Consider the following 21,662-nt stretch of genomic DNA (forward strand, 5'->3'; position numbering starts at 1 on the left):
TGCCTACTACATAGAAAATTTTACCTGAAGATGATTAAGGGAGACACCGTCTGTTGAGTCTTCAGCAAATCCACTGCTATCAGAATGCTGACTGGCAGTACGTAACAGGTGATCTACCAAAAAAAGTGTAGTTATACAAAACTGTTCTCATTGAAGTCATATTTAGCAATGTTATAACATATATGTGAAATACTAACAGACGTAGGATATGCAAACATTGATTCTGTCTTAGAAAAATATGCATCACTTATTAAAAATTGTGCCTTCAAAGCACAGGAGTTAAGTCAAATTCAAACAAAAACTGAATCAGATCAGAAATTCTCAATGTTCAGTTGCTAATTAAGCTCTATTATAATGTACTTTCGTAGGTCCAATTAATGTCTTATCCTTGGAGGACAATTGCTTGAATTAAAAAATTGGCTCTAGTGAAAATAAAAGTCCCCAAATAAACCATTTCTATTATGTAAAAATATAAAGGTGAAATGTATAGTTGGTAAAATTAGAAATGTAAATGTAGTGTACAAAAATGTTTATTACCTTCCTAATAAGAAAATAAAAATACAATTAAAGCCAATAAGTTAAATAACTTGTTTGCAGGTACCTAAATGTCCCTGGTGTTTTAAGTGATGCAAACATTTGCAAGTTATGAAATAATTTTTTTTTGTAACAATTGCATGAAACTCAGTCAAATAGGTTCAACTAGTACATAATATTGTTAATCTTATAAAAACCCTGTTTAGTTTTTGGTCCCAAACCTCTAATTCCCAGTTAATATAACCTAAAAAAAAAAAAAATTAACTATGTAAAAAGGCCAACTAAGTACAATAAACAGAATCACGTGCCCATCCACACTACAGATACCACAGTGGGAGAGACTTTATCACTATTACATCTACTAAGGGAGACGCTTCATGAGATAGTCAAGTTCTTCAGAACTTCAAAAACAGGCTAAGTAAAGTGTGCTTGCCAAATCCACATTCATTTCAGATTTGAATCTAGAAATAAAAAACTCTACAATATGTTTGAATCAAATCCAAAATCAATTAAAGTTTGCCTGACTTTGAAAAATTTCCCAGTGTAGCCTCAGTTTCACCTAGAGTATCATGGAATGGAGTAATTTTTTTCTCATTAATAATTTAGAATAATTCTGTAATATCATTTGGAAGTTAATAATACTGCATAATGTAATATAAGAAACTGACTAATATCCTTGAAAATTCTCAATAAACTGGAATAATTGTGAAACTGAACTGGAATAAGCTGTTAATTACCATAGTCATTATGCATTATATTAATTGAGAAGACAATTAACATCTTATATTACAGCAGTTATCACCTAAATTATGTGTCTGTATGTCCTTTTTTTAAAAAAAAAACTGCAATGTGAGCATTCTGAGGGCAGGAACCTTATTTATTCTTCTTTGTATCCCAGTATCTAGCAGAAGCTAACAATTAAAAAAAAAATGCTGAATGAATCAATGATAACTATCTTCTTAAAGCAACAATAGAATTAAGCCATCACCTAAAGGATTTAGAAGTGAAATTGCCTATCTGGTTGGGATTTGAGATTAAGATCACTGTAATGTCAAAAGCTGCCAGGTTTCGATGAAGTGAAAAAGCTGCCAGTGAGTGCAGGGAAGCCTGATGCCCAGCCACACTCGGGGCCTCTCTGCCGAGATCCTTTTATCTGCAGCGGGGCAGTCTGTGCGGAGCTGACCGCTCGGTGGTCAGCCTGAGTCCACACAGGTTAGGAGAGTGCAGACTGCTCAGCCCTCAGAGCAGGTGTCGGGCAGAGGGGAGAACAAAGAGGCCGGGTTCAAGCTCCTGCTTATTTCTGAAAGCAATAAGGTCTCTCCTCTGCAAGACAGAGTAACAATCCTATCTGTTTTACAGGCTCACTTTAGGACAGGGGTCCTCAAACTACGGCCCGCGGGCCACATGCGGCCCACCGAAAACATTTATCCGGCCCGCCGCGTGTTTTTGCCGCCGCTGCCTGTTGCTTAGCAGCCGACTAGTTTTTTTTTAAACTATAGTCCGGCCCTCCAACGGTCTGAGGGACAGTGAACTGGCCCCCTGTTTAAAAAGTTTGAGGACCCCTGCTTTAGAAACTCAGTGCAATGCAGGTAAAACTACTCTGTAACCTAGAAGTCACAATCTAGGTCCCTGAGTCAGACATTTCTGTTTCAGAAAATGCACTGGTCTCCAAAGAAAAAGGTGGAACTTTAAAGAAAGAGACCTCTGTCCTCACTGAAGACATAAGACATTTCTAATTTAAAAACTGGGAAGTTAGAACAAACTAAAGTGAGAACAAAACATCTGGACATTGTATTTGACTAGTATCATACAGAAACAAAACAGAACACCTGCCTACTCTGCTAGACTTAAGAAAATATTGTTTCTCCTCTGTACTAAGGAAGATTTTGCACTGCTCTCAGAATAATTATGGAATGTTGGCTTGTGACATGAGTTGAGTCACTAAGCCTCTCTGGGCTTCAGTATGTAAATCCCAAGACTGGATTCGAGTTTAAGATCATTGTAATCTCAAAAGTCCTATTAGCAAAAGCGTGAAATATTTTTATACAGACATTATATGCATTTTTACTAAAGTTGCAAAATAAATACATTACCAGTGATTCTAATTCTGCAATTATGATTAATCTAAGATACTCACATGTTTGCGTTATCAAAATTTGATAGGCTATCTTCAAAAATGACTAAAACACTATATTGTTCTCTCTCCCTCTTTCATGCACACACAAAACCATTTTACTATACATACATACATATATATATATATATATATATATATATATATATATAGAGAGAGAGAGAGAGAGAGAGAGAGAGAGAGAGAGAGGGGAGGGTGTGTGTGTAATATGTAAATTAGGCTGGGAAGCCGTAATGGTCATGGCCAGCTCAGGAAGAAGGGGCCTGGCGCAGCCCAAAGCCTGAGAGAACAACAGACAGGGCAGCCTGCGCCTGGCCCTGGAGCCGGAGAGAACAACACACAGGAGGGCTGGGTTTGATTCTGATTACGGGCATGTATTTAGGTTGCAGGCTCCTCCCTGGCCGGGGCCCAGGTCAGGGCTCATGCAGGAGGCAATCAACTAAAGTGTGCCTCTCACATTGATGTTTCTCTCTGTCTTTCCCTCTCTCTTCCAGGCTCTCTAAAAATCAATGGGATAATATCCTCATGTGAGGATGAAAAAAAAAGAAAGAAATGTCATATCCTATGAAAGAGAAATCTTGAAAATGCCTAAAGAAAGTTGTCATTTTTTCATGGTGAAAGGACTGGAGTCTGTGTTGATGAAAACACCTTGGCGGCTGCGGCGGCCAGCAGTGGCAGCAGTAGCGGGGTGATGGAGGTGGTGCCTTCCCCTGATCAGCCCGGTTGCCTCCCACAGAGGGAGGCCAGACTGCGGCCGTCAGTGGGACATCCCCTGAGGGCTCCCAGACTGTGAGAGGGGGCAGGCTGGGCTGAGGGACCTACCCCCCATGCATGAATTTCGGACACCGGGCCTCTAGTTAATTTATAAATATGTGACTCATAAAAATGTTAACATTCTTACTTATGCCACCAGAAATAAGAGACCCTATGTCAGTAAGAGGAAGAAACCCGGATGTGAATACAAACCACATTCCATCTTTCCTACCACAGGAAGCTTACTCTTGGAAGATCTTAAAGTAATTATAATGTTTTTATTTAAATATATAAAATTTGCCCACATCCTAGTAATGTGGGCAAACCAGCCAAACATAAGGGATTTCAATCTTGAACAAATCAGAGACCAAATAGCAAGCAGGTTTTAGGTAGAATCCTCTAAGTTTTACTTATGAAGCCATTCAAGAATAAGAAATATCTCACAGGCATGAGAGTGAAATGACCAACATGAAAAAAAGCTCCAAGGTCAAAGACACCATTACCCCTTTTGACACAATGTACCCCTTGTCTACCTATCTAAAACAAAGATTCCTATGAACTCTTCTCAACAGTTCAGAAGTACACGCATTATGGATTTACATGAGGAAGAAAATTAAATAGTAAAATCCATTCTATGTCTAACGAGAACTATAGTAACCTAGTAAGTGGAGCTCTTGTTTCTTAGTACCATATTGCAATAAAAGAAAAATTCTATGCAAATTATCTCTTACAAAGTCATTTCAGAGATCAGAAAACAAACATGTAATTTCCTATTCTAGGAACATACATATGAATCTTTGCTTAAAAAAAGCAGGGTGGTTCGGCATGGGTAAAGTTTTAAAAATAAACAGTCCTACCTTCAGTGGTCATTTTAACTTCCTTACTTCCTCTCTCTTTTTCTCTAAATCGCAAAAGCTTTGTGACTTTAAAGAAGATCAGACACGCTTTTTGTGTTGTAAATGAAAAGTGAAAGAAATGGATTCAAAGGTCCTTTGGTCAATAATTAATAATTCAAGAGAAGAATGACATCTACAGGCACTCACCTTTGATCCATAGTTTGAATTTAATTTAACTAGCTTTAACTATTGCCGAGACATTGATGGGTTTTTTGTGTTTTTTTCTTGCCAGAGGCATATTCATGTATTAGACATAGGAGCCACATTTAAATAATGAAAACCCAGAGGGGATAATACAGATGTATATTTCAATCATAACCACATAAAAACGTAGGCTTGAATCTGCTGCTCTATCACTTCCCACCTAGCCCTATGCAGAACTGAAAAATATGTAAAATGCACAGAATTGTGTAACGAGGTCATTGCAGAATAAGCAAACTAAAATTACTTTATGAGCACACAAGTCTTCAAGAAGAATACAAAAAATCCTATAACCAAACCATAATGAAGCATGCATATCTGTGTTCTTAATTATTGTTTTACACTATTATCTTCTACAAATACTGGTAGACAAAACCCCTTTTCCAAACCAACAGACAACACTTCGGTCATGTGGACATTGGTCTACTCACCTCTTTTCGACTTATTAAGCCCTAACTGGTAAGTGGCTGGAACATGAGGCACTTCTCCCTCCGTACTTTGAACCTAAAGAAGAGTTTTAAGTAATTAAAACTTAAAAGAATCTATGTCAAAGAACACCTCCTAACAATCATTTATTCAACAAATCAACCTAACTAAAAGGGTACCAAAGGTTCACATATTTAAAAAGTGCACGATATCTTATCTCAAAATTACTTTCAAGTTAACAATAGGAGTGGAAGTTTTTAACTAGCAAAGAAAAATGACTACATGTATAAACGACCTCATTTTAAAAAAGTTGCTATCATATGAAAAATAGATCCATAATAAAAAGTTCTCTCAATGTTAAACTTCAAACTGCTCAGTGCCAGGAGAAATGCTAACAGATTCCCTGCAGCAGACCATGGCATGGCTGACACCACTGAGGCAGGTACAGATCCTGCGTCTTTGAAAAACGGTACATTATGCTCCCATTGCAAAATTATATAAAATCCCACAAATTTCAGGCATCAAGTCTGCTCGTGTGTAAGACTTCTTTGTCCAGACATAATTGATCTTTTAAAACATAACTTGGGAGTAGTAAGTGGAAAAGCAGGTTTCATAACAGAACTAAAATGCTGAAAGATGCTTAACCATAAATCTTCCCTGAAAACTGTCCAAAGAAGGTATCGAACCCACAAAAGTTGTCTCTTACACTGTCTTTTCCCCCCACCTGCACAACTACAGAATTTAAGAATTTTCAGATTCCTTATTTGCCACACCCACTATTCTAACATAACTAACTCTATACTAAGATTGAACATTGGGCCCATTGGTGGGGGGAATACTAATTCCCAACACTTTACACCCTGTAATGATTAGTGCTTAAAATAATAAATAACATCCAAACAATGTGGGCAAACTAGCCAAACACGTGGGATTTCAATCTCGAAAAAATCAGAGAGCAAACAGGTTTTAGGTAGAACACTGGTAGTTTCAAGCTATGAATCCATTCAAGAAAAAGAAATATTCCATTTGAATCAGAGTGGAATGATCAACATGAAAAAAAAAGCCAAAAGGTTAAAGATGCTATTACTAATTTAAAAATTGGTCTGATTTGTTTTATCTTTGTTCTAAATAGTTCCATGAATCCAAGTTTACGACGCTTTTGAAAACTGAAAGCACACTGGCCATTTAAAACCATCACCTATAAATCACATATAAACCAGTTTCTACTATTCTTTGTTATTGAAACATTATAAAATATTCTTCAAAGCAGCAGACATAAGTTCAACAGGAAAACCATTGTTTTGTGTGCAAGGAAATAAAATGCATTTTCCTTTTATAATCAACAAAGGGTCTATTATTAGTCTCTATTTAAGCCTACCCTACTTCAAAGAGTTTTATATCAAATAGACCAGAAACTATAAAAGAAATGCAAATGTCTCTTTAATTATATTCTAGGAATCTCAATTTATGCACACTAAAATGAGACAAATTATAAGCTCTCAATAAAATTATAAGCTCATTTCTAATATAGAATATTATGTCCCTTAGATTTACAAAATTAGTCACAAAACAATATCACTTTAATGAATATGTATCCTCAGCATATTATTCTTCAAGAAGCTTCTCCTGGCAAAAATTGGTCAATCAATTATCTAACTCCCTCTCTCCCTTCACCACAAACCCTGTAAACTGATTGGAAGAAAAAGGCCCTTACAGGAAAAAAGTTCTGAAGGTCGTATTTTACTAATGAAACTATTAAAGTCAGGATCCTTTTGCCAATTTAGCAAAATCATCAATCTCTTTGTTGAAGGCAGAAACAGACACACTAGTGATAATGGCTGAATTTCATAGCTTATTATGTTTCATTACTAGTCAAAGGTATGCAAAGGAAAGCAGTCATATTCCAGATGGTTTGCACCACAGAAAACTATGACACACAGAATTTAGATTTATGTGGCATGATTTTTCCTAGTCAATGGTTTCAATTCCAGGTAGAATTCTGGTCATTTGCTACAGGTTGCCTTTCGTTAAATTAACTACAGCTCAATAATGATAACTGAACTGAGTGACCGATAGTGGGTGTTCATTACACTATTTTCTCTAATCTTTGGGTAAGCTTGAAACTTTTCATGATAAAAATTACAAAAAAGCCCAAGGCCCCCCTAAATCAAAATGACAAAATAACTTGGTCTCAGTGTTTTGAGATTATAAAACAGCTTTAAAAGTAACCCATACATAAAATGAAGTTACTCATTACTTCATTTTAAAAACGTTTAATAAAACAAAGACCATACCTTTTGAATCAATGTCCTGCTACTGTGGCAGATTTTTTTTTTAATATCTATCACATATATCTCTTAGGTACGATACTATTGCATTATGTTTTATAGAGCAGCAATATGTGGAATGTTCTATCTCAAATAACCCTTCCTCTAAGGTTTAAAAAGACCTGTATGGCAGTTTTTTAAAAAAGAAAAATGAAACCTGGAGCTTTAGAAATTACAATTCTACCTAATTTTTAATGATATCTTTTTAAGAAATCAAAGGAAAACATTATTTTTCCAAACAAGTAGTATGGGGCTGTGCATCCAATGACATGAGTTCTTGTCCAGTGTCTGTGATAATCACCTCAGTTTTCTTAACTGAAAAATAAACACTGAAACTCCTACCTCACAGGTCCTTAGGATGATCAAATGTGATTATAAGTATTTTGAAACAGTAAAGTGGGAAAGATTTAGACTAGATCTCTCTCTCTCTTCCACCCTCCAGAAATTTCCTATTCTGACACCCCCTTGCCCCTCCCTTCAGTGAGGTGCTGATATCAAAGGGAACATAACTACCCTCAGAAAGATGATGGAGAACCACTGCTATCAAACAATATTAAATGTTAGGGAGGGGAAAACACTTCCTCACCTGTAAAGGGAAAATGATTCACAGAACTAACTCATTCTCTACTAACCTATGATTCTATAATTAGTTGCAAATTTTTACCTTAAAAAAAAACTTTCAAGTTTTAAAAACACACATACATATATATATGGTTTACTTTTACTGTTAGGTAAATACTTTAAAAAAAAAATAAAAAGCTAACTTGTTCTTTTAGATAAACCACATAACAAAACAGTGGTTAACTGGGCTATGAGGTAACAGACATTGGTTCATTAGGTCATGTATCAGAGCTCATATTCTCTTGCAGACACAATACATGCCTTCAAAACACATACAGTTCAATCTGAAAGGTCAAAGGGACAACTTAACTGTGTATCTGACTGATTTGGGATTAACTGAGGCCAATAAACATAATAAAAGGCCAGAATCACTTAACATTGTGGATAGGTTTTGCTACTTCAAGCAAAACAGTGTATAACAAAACCCAATGTACCACAGGCTAGGTGATATGAACAAGTTAGGTTCCCGTGGCCCCTCATCAACGTTATAGCAAAACGATGTTAAATAAAACTATGTTAATCGAGGACCCAATGAAATGAGGTACATTAGTTAAATCACCAATCAGTGTAAAGACAGGATTAGAAACACGTAGTAAAACTCTGGTAGCTTAAAAATTATGTATATATACTTCCACTAATATCTGTATTTGAATGTAAATTCATTTATAGAGTGAGAAGACACAGAACAATCTATTTACAGAAATGTACAGATAAAAGTCCTCCTTCCTCTCACATGTATGACAAAGTTTTACTATTAAAGTCAGGATCCTTTTGCCAACTTACTCAGCAAAATTCTTACACCTACAAGAAGAACAATTGCTTAATGAGTAGAATCATTTTGGTTTTACTAAGAATCATTGATACTAGCAACCTATGGTTGTAGAGAGTTACCATGATGTATTTATTCAAAATAAACCATTTCAAAACCACAGAATTATCCAGGCAAGTCATTAAGAATTACAAAACTCAAGAGTAGATTTTACAACTTTTAAACACAATGAAACATGTTAAATAGACATTTTTTGTAAGGTAGGCTGACTTTTAATTTAAAATAGTCTGGCTTTTTTTCCTTCCTTTTTTAACATAAGAAACAGTCACTTTCATTCTCCAAGGCTAGGGTCATTCTTGTCATCTACTTAATTATTGACAATTAAATATTTCCTCTCTTTGCTCCTGATGACTGTCAGATCTTACCTTCTGCCTCAAAGGGATCAGGCAGCTTCACGCACAGAGCCGCGTCTGCAACATTTTCCCCTACCTAGCTCAGAAGCAGCTGGCCATCAGTTACTGTTTGGAAACTGGCTCTGACTTATATTTATTCCCTGTTTTTACAGGAAGAAATTTCCCAATATGAATCAAACCTCAAGGGAAAGGAATCCAAAAGAAAAATAGTAACACTTTGAATGGGATCTAAAAGTTTGCCTCAATAAGACTGTTCTCTATTTGTCAGTATGATTCAAATCATACTTGGGAGGGGAGGAAATTAAAGAAACACATTATTTCCCTTCTTTATCCATTGTTCTACAAACTCTCTTTAAAGTTCCCAAAGAGATTAAAACATTTCTAGGAGCTTTTTATCCACATTTCATATATATCTGAAGAAGGATTCATCATTTTTTAAATTCCCCATATTAACAATGTAGCTATGATTGACCATATATCCTTTCCTTTTTTAAAGAAACAAAAAATACTCCACTATTCTTTAACACTAACGCCGATAAACTTGTACTTCAAAAAAAAGTTCAATGTCACGTTACTTTCTTTTCATTCAGTGTTTTTTGCCAGCAGAGGGAGCAAACAAAAGCCCAGTCTATCCGTTAAATGTTAACTTGCAGCCAAAGCACATCTAGCTAGCACTTTATAAACATTTTAAAGACCTTGTATGTGTATGGTATCAATAACTTTTTTAAAACTATAGCTTAGAATTCAGGAATTCTAGAAATTAAAAAATAGCATAAGAAAGTGTCATCACATCCGAGTCACTGATAAGTGATTTTCAAGAATCTAACATGATCTGTTTAAATTTTTATACTCTGCTATTGTATTAAAACAAGAAACATATCTGATTGTCACAGAGAGGGCCCTACTGGAAGGCAAGAAGTTACACTTTAATTATGAGTGCTTGGACAAGTTTTGATCACAAGAAAGTCAAAAAAGAAATTGAACAATAAAATGAAATAAAAAGGAGTTTTAATTAAAGCAGTCATTTCCCAAATTCATTATCGTAAGAAATATACTAAGAATTAAAGTGTATAAATATGAAAATATATAAAAGATGAAAAGAAGCTTACCAAAAAAATATAAAATATTTCAAAGGGCTGCTGTTTTTTTTTTTTCACTTTTTAGTTGAAATTAAAGTATTAAAAGATACATTCAAAGACCACAAAGAGGTAAATAGCTGTAGCAACAATTCAAATTTTGCAATAAATGAAAAACCTTCGCAAGTGAGAGATATACACTCACCTAACAGGGCATTTATGGGCAAAATCAATTATCCTATTTTCCAATTCCCTAATATAATGACATGATTCTAAAACTTGTGACCTATAACTAAAGCTATTCTGTGATAAATTTCAAAAAGAGAAGTTGCACATAATTTATAGCCACAACTCTTCAGCAGTACATATGTGCTCCTATGTAAAATGAGACCACCACTGCCTGCCCCCCAGACTGAGAGAGAAAAGTACTTCAAGGGCCTAGTACAGTGCCTGACACAAGGTAGGGTAGGTGCTTGATAAAGGCGTTTCCTGCCACAAGCTATATAGCTTCAACTCGTATCAGCTCCCACTATTCAAAAGCAGTGTTATATGAACCTCATCAAAATTATTATTCTTACCTTGTAAAATTCAAAATTTATATACACTAGCAGGACTATCACTAGGTGAAAGAAAGAAGTAATCAAACGCTGCTCTTCTGGACTTGCAGAAATCCCCTTCAGTGGCCTTTCAAACCTTCCTGAGGTTCCCTATCCTCCCCTTCAAGTACCTATCTTTCTGTTCTTTCCAGTCCCATATCAAACCTATCCTCAGTCTTCTTCACACTTAACTTTTCCACTGAGAAACATTAAAAGCTTGCCCAAAAGCACACAGCAATTCGGTGACAGAGACAGAACTCAAACCTGTTTGATTTCATAGCCTGAGTTTTTAACTATTATGCAATATGAACTTGAATATGAATATTCTCTCAGGACTTTCTCAGGGCATCAAAATCTCAACCTGAGAGAAAGTGGGTTCAAGTTCAAGTATTGTATCAGCAGTGGACCACAGAGGATCCAGAGGAGCTGATAAACTGCACCATGACCTTCACTTCACATATTCCTGTGATTACTTCTTGGTTTGAGAAACACAAAACAAAAAACCTGGAAAGACAAAACTAGGATTTTTTTCTAGTCTAAGTCCATTAGCCACCTTTCATTTTAAAGCCATTTTTGGCACTTTTTTTCCTAACTTACTCTTTGAAACAGGTCTTAGTAACGTTTTACCTACCTCTTCCATTTCGAAGGAGTCCTTCTGCTCTGCCTTTATATTTGTTATGGATGGGATCTGCAGCGGGGGGGCACTTGGCTCTTTTTCAGCTGTGGACACGTGGACATTTTTCAACTTACGGTACCCGTCCAGCTCGCTGTGGCAGGGCATGCTGAAATCACTACCTAAATCAGATCCTATAATACCAGATTCCTCACCCAGTTTACCATGACTTTGAGTTTCTTTACTTTGTTCACTTTCACTTTCTTGGTTAAAATTACTGTTTGCTTCATCAGAAAGTCTATCATCAATGTCGGCATTCTCCATAATAGTTGATGTACTAACTGACACTTCTTCTTTAACTGTAGCCAACATGTAAGATGAGTCTTTCTTCTTTACAATTTTTTGAGACTTTGGATCATTTTTACTGCCACTGTCTTCACTCGCAGAAACATTCAGAATCTTTCCTTTTTCAGTTGCTGGGGAAGGAGTACTACCTTCTCCTTTCTCTGTTTTATCAACACATAAATTCAGTTTTGATAGTGTTTTCATTAAGCGATTTGCAGTGTTACTTCGGGTTAACGGTGGAGGAGAGTCTGTCTCCCTGTTAGAGGTTACTGAGGCCATACTTCCAATTCTCTGCAGAGGAGTCCCAGAGACTTGGGAATACAAAGAAGAAAATGCGTTGGCCACAGTAGTAAGCACTTCAATTTGACGAAAACGACCTAAAAAAGAAAAAAGTGTTATTTATTTATCTATTTAGTTATGTCTGTCTCTCATATATATATGCCTACATATTAAACCATTACTATTGTTCAGAATTCCAATAACTGCACTTAGATCAGAAAGATCATGAAACCAGATTTTTCCTCTTACCGCACACTTAAAACTTTTCTACATCTGCTGTGGAGATTTTTCACTCTAAGCACTAGAATTTAGTTTTGAAAATCAGAAGCACAAAGCATAACACCCCATAACACAGAAAGGACTAGGTATTGATCTAAAGCTGTGATTCTGTTTTTAGGTCTTGGACTCCACTAAGACTCTTCAATATGTTCTCCTAATAAAGTGTACATAATTGGGGAGGGAGGGGTGGATTTATAGATCTCTTAAAGCTAATTCAAGGACTACCTAGAGATCCTCTTTTGGAACTTTTGGCCAACAGGGAAAAGTAAACAAAGGTATAATATGAATAAAAATTACTAAATTCGCCATGCTATTTTAGACTTACAAAAAAAAGCACCTGAAATTGACTTCACTTAATAGTAACAAGGCCCCTCCCCTACTTCTTTCCTTCCTGAACAAAGCCTTCCGGAGATAGGTGTAAGTCTAAGGTTCTGCTCCACAAGGTAGCATGTGTCACTCTGTAAGGCAACACTTAAGTCAAGAATTTGGGGGGGTACTAGGTAAATTAACTTCTATAAATAGAATAAAATTTCCAAATAAGTAAAATAGCTATTGTGTTAACCTCAATAACTAAATCTCCAGTGCTATTCCCAGAAATCAGTAAGGCTTTGAAAATAAGGCCATCTTGCTATAGATGCTCTAATTTTGAAAATAATACACTAATATTTAAAAACCTTACTTGTTAAAGCATAATTTGGGTTTTCTACTTCCATCCGTTGCATTTGAGCACTCAAAAATACTTTAATATCTATTCCTCTGGCAAACGATGATGAACTGAAAAATCTGGGAGGAATTTTAGATGCAATATCCGGTTCATCTCGTCCAAATCCAAGATTATAAAGAATTTCTTCAGGATCTTCCTCATAAAGTTCCAACAATTCTGAAACACTACAAAACAGGAAAAAAAAAAGAAATACCGAGATATAAAATAAGTTTATAGTCCACATTACATTATAAATAAATTCATATTCCTGCTTTCCTATGAAAAAAACTCTTTTCTACAGCTTTAAACCATTATTTATTTCAGTATCTTTCTACAACATGTCTTAAATGTGATAACCCTTAGAAAATGTCCACTCTCTCAAGCTGTCAGCACTGGGAAAGAGTTAACCCCTAAGAACACACTCAGTTAGAGATTCTCTAAGTGATTCCTCACCTTATTTTTTTTGTCATTTTAAGAGATTCCCAGTAAAGCAGCTAAAACAAAATGAAAAGGGAAAACACACTAGGAAGTTGGTAGAACTCTGGTACCAAGTCACATTCGGTAGAACTTGAGCTTCTCTCCCATCCTTGGCTCTCCTCTAAGAGGCAGCACAGGTAACAACCTGATCTCAGGAAAGAGAAGGAGGAGCTTACTTTCAACTTTTCCCAACCACTTCCATCCAGGAAGTAGGAGGAGTAAGGTGAGTATGGGTTACACAAAGGTAACTTCTTACTCTAATTCACTGGGAACTGAACATTTATTATCCTGTCTCTCTCATCATATATATATATACACACACAGACACACACACATATACATATACATATATATATAATCTTTAGTTTAGTAGGAAGAAAAATCTGTGCTTAAATATCAAGCTTTAAATTAGAAAGGTTTGTTCTGATTTCTATGTCAGAGTAACTCAAGACCCTAACAGAAGGAAGAATTTGGAAGCAGAAGTTACTCCACTATGCAGTTCCTCTTTCAAGTTGTTGATAGGGTTCAAAATACTTATTAACAAATTCCAACAGCACTATAAACATATTTGTTGCTCTTTATTTACTCTTAATTTTTTAAAAAAGAAGCAGCTGCTGCTGTCAGTCATGCTGAACCACGAAACACTTTGGATTCCTTTCAATTTCATACTATTACACCAAATCCAAGTTTGAAAAAGTGGCAAGAGAAGGTCATCTACAGCACAAAGTAATTGCGGCATAATTTCATAATAAGTTACCTTGAGACTGTCCCACTACTTTTTCCAGATCCAGTGGAATTCATACTTCTCCCTTTTTGATGAAACTGTAGTCTTCTCTCTTTGGCCAAGATATTACTGCTATAAAATAAAATAAAATAAATAGATTATATAAAATCTTATTTTCCTAAATGTCCCTCATTCTTAAAAAAGAAGAAAACAAACACAGTTACATACCTGTTTTCAATTTGAGCATCAGTTTCATGGAGTTGGTTGGCTACAGGTAAAAAGAATAAATGTGAAGTACAATTGTTAGTAGGACAGTAACTACTATGATGCAATTAGCAAATTAGCCACAATATTATTGCTAAATGCCTAATATGCCAGATCAGTAAAAACAGAACCAGTAGCTCAGTAGCTTTTGGAGGTTGTTTTTTTGTGTGTGAGTTAGCAATTTAAAACTACTTCTACTGAATGTTTAAAATAAAGACATATAGATAACTAATTAAACTTCTTTAACAATTTAGAAATTAGAGGTAAGAAGATATACAGCATATGTGGTATATGCGATTTTAATTATTAAATTTAAAAGCTGTTAATAAAGAATATCTTAAAACAAAAACATGATTCAGCATTATTTATGTAAGTGTGACAACAGTATGCATCAATTTCTACTGTGATTTTTTTAAGGCTGGAAACTCCAGTTACAACCACTTTTTAATGCACATACTTGGAAAATTTCTACTCATTTCAACGTAAGTTTTCTTTTTAAAATTGCCTTTCAAGTTTATCCCAGACTTACAAGTCCTAAACAGATAAATGTCTTTACTGTTAAGTTTAGAGTAAGTTAAATTTACTGCATTTAACTTTTTTAGACAAACATAAAGAATGAAATTAATTTAAAACATCTATTCCAGCATACCCCATTTTATTTTTTCATTTCTGATCTGCAAAGTCATAGTAATTTCTTGTTTTTTTGTACATTAACACATGGTGACTCAATATTTACTGAATGAATGAAAATAAATTTGAAATAATTTTCAGTAAAACAACATAACTCCACTCTTTCCTTTTTTTCTTTTTTAATTTTTTTTAATCATCACCTGAGGATATTTTTTAAAATATATCTTTACTGATTGCAGAGAGGAAGTGAGAGGGAGAGTTAGAAACATCAATGATGAGAAAGAATCATTGATTGGCTGCCTCCTACACGCCCCCTACTGGGGATCAAGGCAAAACCCAGGCATGTACCCTGACCAGGAATTGAACGGTGACCTCCTGGTTCATAGGTCGATGCCCAACCACTGAGGCACATCAGCTGGGCTCACCTGAGGATAATTTTCCATTGCTTTTCAGAGAGAGTGGAAGTGAAGGAGGGGGGAGGGGTGAAAGGAGGGAGAGAGACAGAGAGAGACATCAACTGGTTGCCTCCCACACGCACCCCACAGGGGGCAGGGAGCAAACCTGAAACCCAGGTACATGCCCTTGACTGGGAATTGAACCAGAGACCCTTCAGAGCTATGGCCAATGCTCTAATCACTGAGCAACACCCGCCAGGGCATAACTCCACTCTTTTCTGGGACACTCTTTTAGGGTCTGGTTTCCCATGAAATCATTTAATATGGATGAACAGGCAGAGCAGAGAGGATTTTTAGGGCAGTGAAAATATGCTATATGATATTACAGTGATAGCTATATGTAATTATACATTTGTCCAAACCCATAGAATGAACAAGACCAAGAGTGAATCCTAAGGTGAACTATGCACTTTGGGTTATTATGATGCTTCATTGTAGGTTCATCAATTGTAACAAATGTACCCCTGCAGTGGGGGATGTTTATAATGGGGGAAACTATACATAACAGAAACAGAAATACATGGGAAATCTCTGTACCTTCCCCTCAATATTTTTGTGAACCTAAAATTGCTCTAAAAACATAAAATCTTAAAAAATAATTACATATTTTAAAGAAACTACTAAGACAAATACCAAGCATTATTTACAGTAATACTGAAATGGGTTGACAACATTTTCAACTGTAGTGATTGGAAAGCAATAAGTTTAAGGTCCTACACAGAGTTTATCCCTTGAAATCCCTTGAAAGCATATTGAGTGGTAATAATCTATTCTAGACTTTTCAATATTTAGTAGAAGGTTCTACATCATACAGATTGATGATCAAGGATATTAAATTCAGTGGAGAAAATTCACTATTAATCAAATTATAATTTTAAAAAATTTAATAAAATTCTTAATTCTTTTATTATAAAAAGCATACTGTATTAGTAAACCAACTATACAGCTACCAATAATCTTAAAAAAAACAGTAAAATAATAAAAAAATTCTTAATTTTACATTATGGAAAGCTTTATCAACTCACAGGAAAAGATTATATAATCTGTGAAAATTTAAGCATGGCACAATACTCTTAAAATACTAATGCAGTGTGCAATAGACATCAGTATAATTGTTTCTAATAAAATTTTGGTAAAGGATGAAGTTATTTATCCTTTAATCTCCTAAAAATCTGGAAAAAGAGGAAAGGGAAAGACAGAAGACATTTGAATGCAAAGAGAAAGACATACTGCAGCTGTAAGACTGACATAAGGCTACCTCATACTAAAAATAAGCTTCAATTTAGTTTTCTCACATATTTAAGTTTCCTTCCTTCTGCAGGACAATTCTTCCCCAGTTATATCACCATTATTGCCTCCAAACAGTTCATTTAAGCATTTAAGTCCAAAGAAGACACATGGATATTTCACAAAGGTTTTCAGAGGCATTCTTGTATGTATCATATATGCTCTGACTAGATTATTAACATATAAAAGGTCCTATAAAATGTGTCTGAGCCATTTTCAAGACCTTTAAGTTTACTCTGAGGATCTGAAAGCAATCAACTTGCTCTCCTTTGTTTTGTTATTTTAAAAACTATGTGAAAATACAAACAAACGTACCTTCAGCTCCAAGTGACAAATCATCTTCAAAACTTCCTCCATTTCTCACCAGCGCACCTGAAAGAAACATTAGGAGATTCATCCTACTGTTCTGTTCCTCCTGAGCCCCATGTAAAATCACTGTCTTAGTAAACCAAACTGACCAAGCAAAAGATATGATACAGTAAAGTGTTTCAGACCCGAATGCCCTCAAAAATTATTCTGATTATATAATTTCAATAAGTATAAACTTTATCATAAAGAAACCATGATTGCAGGCAGGTGAAGTTCTTAGAAGCCAACTTACAGGCTATTTAATACTTATATGCCTTTTAGATATTCAAATAGATAATATATCTTACCTAAGGTTTTCATGGAAAACCAGATCTTGGAGCAATCATTCCTTTCACACACCCCTCATATTAAATCAGGAGCTCAAGCTAGATTTTCCCAATACTATAACTGTTTCTTATATGTCTTGCCACTACCTGCACATTCTTGTCGTACTTTGAACTTTAGAATTCTGTCTTGCAAAGGTGGTAAAATTTCAGGTGTGGCCATTTCAGTTAATGTAAGCAAAGAAATGCTGCACTGAGGCTGATCTACCTCACACAATATGTTTTCCTCATGTTCACATACATCAAGTATAAAGATATACTTGACAATAAAAATATGAGTTTCATGTTATGGAAACGTTTGGTAATTTGCTTAAGCTCACCACCTTTGAAAAGTTTATTGACAAGATATATTTTCACTTACAGGACAAATGAAGCAGGACCCTCGAAAAGAACAGATTTAGAAAGGCAACTTTTTCTTACCTTTCAGCGTACTACTGCTCTGCTCATCCAGTGAGGCTCCCAAAGGGGTACTGAAACCACACAAACATATAAACCTTAGTCTTGAAAAGCTGTCTGGAGAGCTGTCACTGCAAGCCTCATGCTTACTGGGTTATAGCTAAGCAAGCTTCTAATCACAGTGTAACTCTCCTCCCAAACACACAAGGAATGCAAGTGGATTACATAAGTAATAGGCTACGAACTAAGCAAATACCTGTGTCAAGTCAGTTTACCAGGAATGATTTAATCACACGTCTGATCTGCCAGCAATTAAGAGCAAGAATGGCAATTATAAATGATATGAACTGGCACTTTCTTTACAGAAACAGAAAGAGAGAATGACAGTAGGAATTAAGAAAATGTCTGCTTCCCTCAGTCTGCTCCCTAGAAACAGGAAACAGAATTAAAAGAAAGCAAATCATTATCTGGATAAAATTAAAAGTCAGAGACTAGTTAGAAATAAGGCTCAAGAGTTATCTTAAACCTTATCTGTTAAACCTATCACTAGCATTTTAGAGCACTGGGCACCTCCTTTATCCCAACTACTATCTTTATTGATATAAATGGAGAGGCTGGAGATTTATTTTCTGCTTTTAAACTAAAAAGTACACGTAGTCTTCATTTAACTCTGAAAAGAAAATTACTAAAAAGTCGGCTTGAGAATCAAGAACTAGCCATTACTAAAATCCTTTCACATTCCTGTAGGTCACAGATAACTTAGAAATCTCTTTTTCAATGCAAAAAAGTTTTCCACTTCTTTCTCAAAACTATGTTAAAGAAACAGACTGTTTTAAAGTTCTACTTTCATAACAATTTATACCTGTTAAAAATTCCCTCAGATGTAGTATCAACATAAAAATATCAGTTTCAAATAAATGTTATTGAAATGCCGAATAAACATTGATTTTCTGCAAACAAATATATAGCAAAGGCAGCTCTTTGGAAATTAGTGATTTTTTTTTTAGTAAATTTGTGCTTTTTGTGATTTTTTTTTAGTAAAAGAATCATAAACTACCATAGATATTAATAAAACCTTCGAGCTAAGTTGTTGCATATGTTTTATTTTTTTTAATTTATTTTTATTGATTTCAGAGAGGAAAGGAGAGGGAGAGAGAGATAGAAACATCAATGATGAGAGAGAATCATTGATCGGCTGCCTCCTGCACATCCCCTACTGGGGATTGAGCCCACAACCCAGGCATGTACCCTTGGCCGGAATCGAACCTGGGCCTCTTCAGTCCGCAGGCCGACGCTCTATCCACAGAGCCAAACCAGCCAGGGCAGTTGCATATGTTTTAATAAAACTCTAATTTATGCCATAAAAAAGGTCATTCTTTTCAATGGCTCCTTTCTTAGGACAAAACACTATTACTCCTTGTGCAGATGTATCCACTGGTCTGTGCACTGACACAAAGTGGCAAATAAGCAGAACATAACTGGCATTCTCCTTCAAACACAAGTCTCTCACTCTTATAATTGCTCTCTTCCAAATTCTATCAAAAACTCTGTCCTGTCTTAGGTGGTAATCCAAGCAATTTGTTTCCACTTAGCCAAAAATAAAATAAAGTAAAATAAATGGTTATCAAATTAAATATTTACTTTAAGAAAACAGTATCTTTTTACTCAGGGTATGGAGAGAAATAAGAAAACAATGACTATTTGAGAACTTATTGAGAAAAAAATGCTGTCTTCAGATAATTTGTTTATAATGTACAAAGTAGCTAGATGTTCAACTCTGGGAAGGAACCTAAATTGTTACAGAAAAAAAAATACAGTTGCATATATCCTAGAAGTCAAATCTGTGATAATAAAGCCAACAGTAAAAGACCTGTTCTACCTCTCCCAGGTACAGGTGAATGCCACTTTTGAACAGAACAGGTGCAACTGCAGAGAAGAAAAAGAAGCAAAGGAGTGGCAGACTACAGAATCTGCCTACATTAATCGAGATTTGCAATAAAAGTTCGCAAATGGTCAGACACGATGCACCCTGCTGAACACTAACATTTGCTTATTGCATTTCTCTTAAAAGATGCACTTATTTACTACCTACTTGATATAAACAAGGAGATCTACCCCATACTTGATATAATCTCTTATACAAACTTAATTCCTTTACATCATAAAGTAAAGATGTGATTCTTCTCTTGCTCTTAAACATTTTTTTGGTGTCTCTTTAGAGAAAGGTTTCACATACTTTATCATATTTCAGAAGGGTCTATGACACCCCCAGTAAAGGTTAAGGAGATCTGTAATAAAGTGTTCAGGAAGGCTCCAGACAATTCATCAAAGTAGGACATCAATAGTCTAGTGGCCAATATTTTATCTATAAACTGACATATATGAGAATCACTTCTCCCTCCCCCAAAAACGACTTCCCAAACTCTGGTACTTGAACACAAGATTAAGAAAAGCCCCAAACGTCTGGGGGGGAGGGAGGGGGAATACGTGCAGAAACAAACATCTTAAAAAGCAACATTCTTCACTGGAGATGTTACAAGTAGCAATAAATTGGGGAAAAAAGAATTAACAAGCACATTTCACTGTCATAAGATTTAATTGCAATATGATTCATCTCCTCCGTACTTTATCAAACATTTTTTTACCAGTTGCCAAAACATGTAATTAAACAGATTTATGCAGTCTGAATGCCTTCAAAGCTCTATTTCCCTTCCGTGAATTCCAGCGCCATCTGACAAATGCATTTCCAAAGAAGTAAATTACAAGACCCAAAGTTAGCTAGTTTTCATAGCTCTCCAAACAGAATCAGGGCACGCACAAAAATATTCAAGCCCAGAGAGTGCAGTACAGCTTCAAAACTCATCTAAAACACATTTGAAAGGGAAATGATTTGAGGCCAGATGTAAAGATGTCAAAACAAAAGCAAAATGAAATATCGTATGAAAATCCTTTCGAATAAAAACAAGGCCAGCCTAACAGCATGGCACGATGGTCTGTTTTAGGTTTGCGATCCCTGATGCTAAACCAGCACCCCGCACGGGAGCTGGAGCCGGAACAACCGCAGAGCTAACGCGGTCCCCGAGTCACCGGCGGTCGCAGTGCTTCCATTTCTAAGCGCTTAAAGGAGGAAGCGATCCGCAGGCTCACTTTCCGGTTTAGTTTACAGCGACCACGGGACCCGCAGGGACGGCGTCCCCTCTGCCCGGGTCTCCCTCCGCGAGGCCGGCGGGGACTCACCGGCAGTCCTTGAGCCATATCGCGATCTTCTCGTTGGGCACGTTTCCTGCGGGCAGAGGGGAGGGACAGCTCGTCACCGACACCAGGCAGGAGGGCTCCCGCGGCGGGGAGAACCCGGGCACTTCCACGCAGGAAAGTCTACTGGGGTCACCGTGCAGCCCGGGCACCAGTCCTCGGGTCCCTCCGAAGAGAAACGAGACGGCGCCGGGGGGCTCGGGGACGCTGGAGACGCCCGGCCGAGCGCGCGCGTTTAAAGGTCGGGAGCGCCTCCTCTCCCCTCGGCCTCTCCAGCCCGGGAGGAGCGTCCACCGCTCACCGCAGTCGCCCGGGGCGCACGAGACCTCCCCCCCGCCGCCAGCCCCGCATCGCCCCCGCGCCCCCCCGCCCGCAGGCCCGCGGGGGCGCACCGACCCTCTCCCCGGCGGCCGCCCGGGCAGCTTTCTCGCCTCGTGAAGGTTCTCTCTTCGTTGGCCCTCCGCCCTCTGCTCTGGGGTTTGTGCTTTCTGTGTGGCAGTGTTCCTCCCGCTTCCCAACT

At 36.6% G+C, this 21,662-nt stretch overlaps 1 protein-coding gene across 4 annotated transcripts in view; it reads right to left on the reverse strand.

The window, feature by feature from the left end:
- Window positions 1-21,271, reverse strand: part of SSFA2 (sperm specific antigen 2) — a 36,825-nt gene extending 15,554 nt beyond the window's left edge. The window contains exons 1-9 of one of the 4 annotated variants that reach the window (XM_023744385.1): window positions 21,128-21,271; window positions 17,915-17,964; window positions 17,118-17,174; window positions 14,395-14,434; window positions 14,200-14,295; window positions 12,942-13,150; window positions 11,378-12,081; window positions 4,950-5,022; window positions 25-113 (exon numbers count right to left, since the gene is read on the reverse strand). In XM_023744385.1, the coding sequence (XP_023600153.1) occupies window positions 25-113; window positions 4,950-5,022; window positions 11,378-12,081; window positions 12,942-13,150; window positions 14,200-14,243 (1,119 nt within the window). In that variant the 5' untranslated portion in view covers window positions 14,244-14,295; window positions 14,395-14,434; window positions 17,118-17,174; window positions 17,915-17,964; window positions 21,128-21,271. Of the gene's footprint in view, window positions 1-24; window positions 114-4,949; window positions 5,023-11,377; window positions 12,082-12,941; window positions 13,151-14,199; window positions 14,299-14,394; window positions 14,435-17,117; window positions 17,175-17,914; window positions 17,965-21,127 lie in introns of those variants that run through there. The other 3 variants (XM_023744380.1, XM_023744386.1, XM_014467430.2) reach the window with 3 other exon arrangements.
- Between the last annotated feature and the right edge of the window lie 391 nt (window positions 21,272-21,662).

This window comes from Myotis lucifugus, unplaced genomic scaffold (assembly GCF_000147115.1).
Source record: "Myotis lucifugus unplaced genomic scaffold, Myoluc2.0 scaffold_5, whole genome shotgun sequence".
Lineage (NCBI taxonomy): Eukaryota > Metazoa > Chordata > Mammalia > Chiroptera > Vespertilionidae > Myotis > Myotis lucifugus.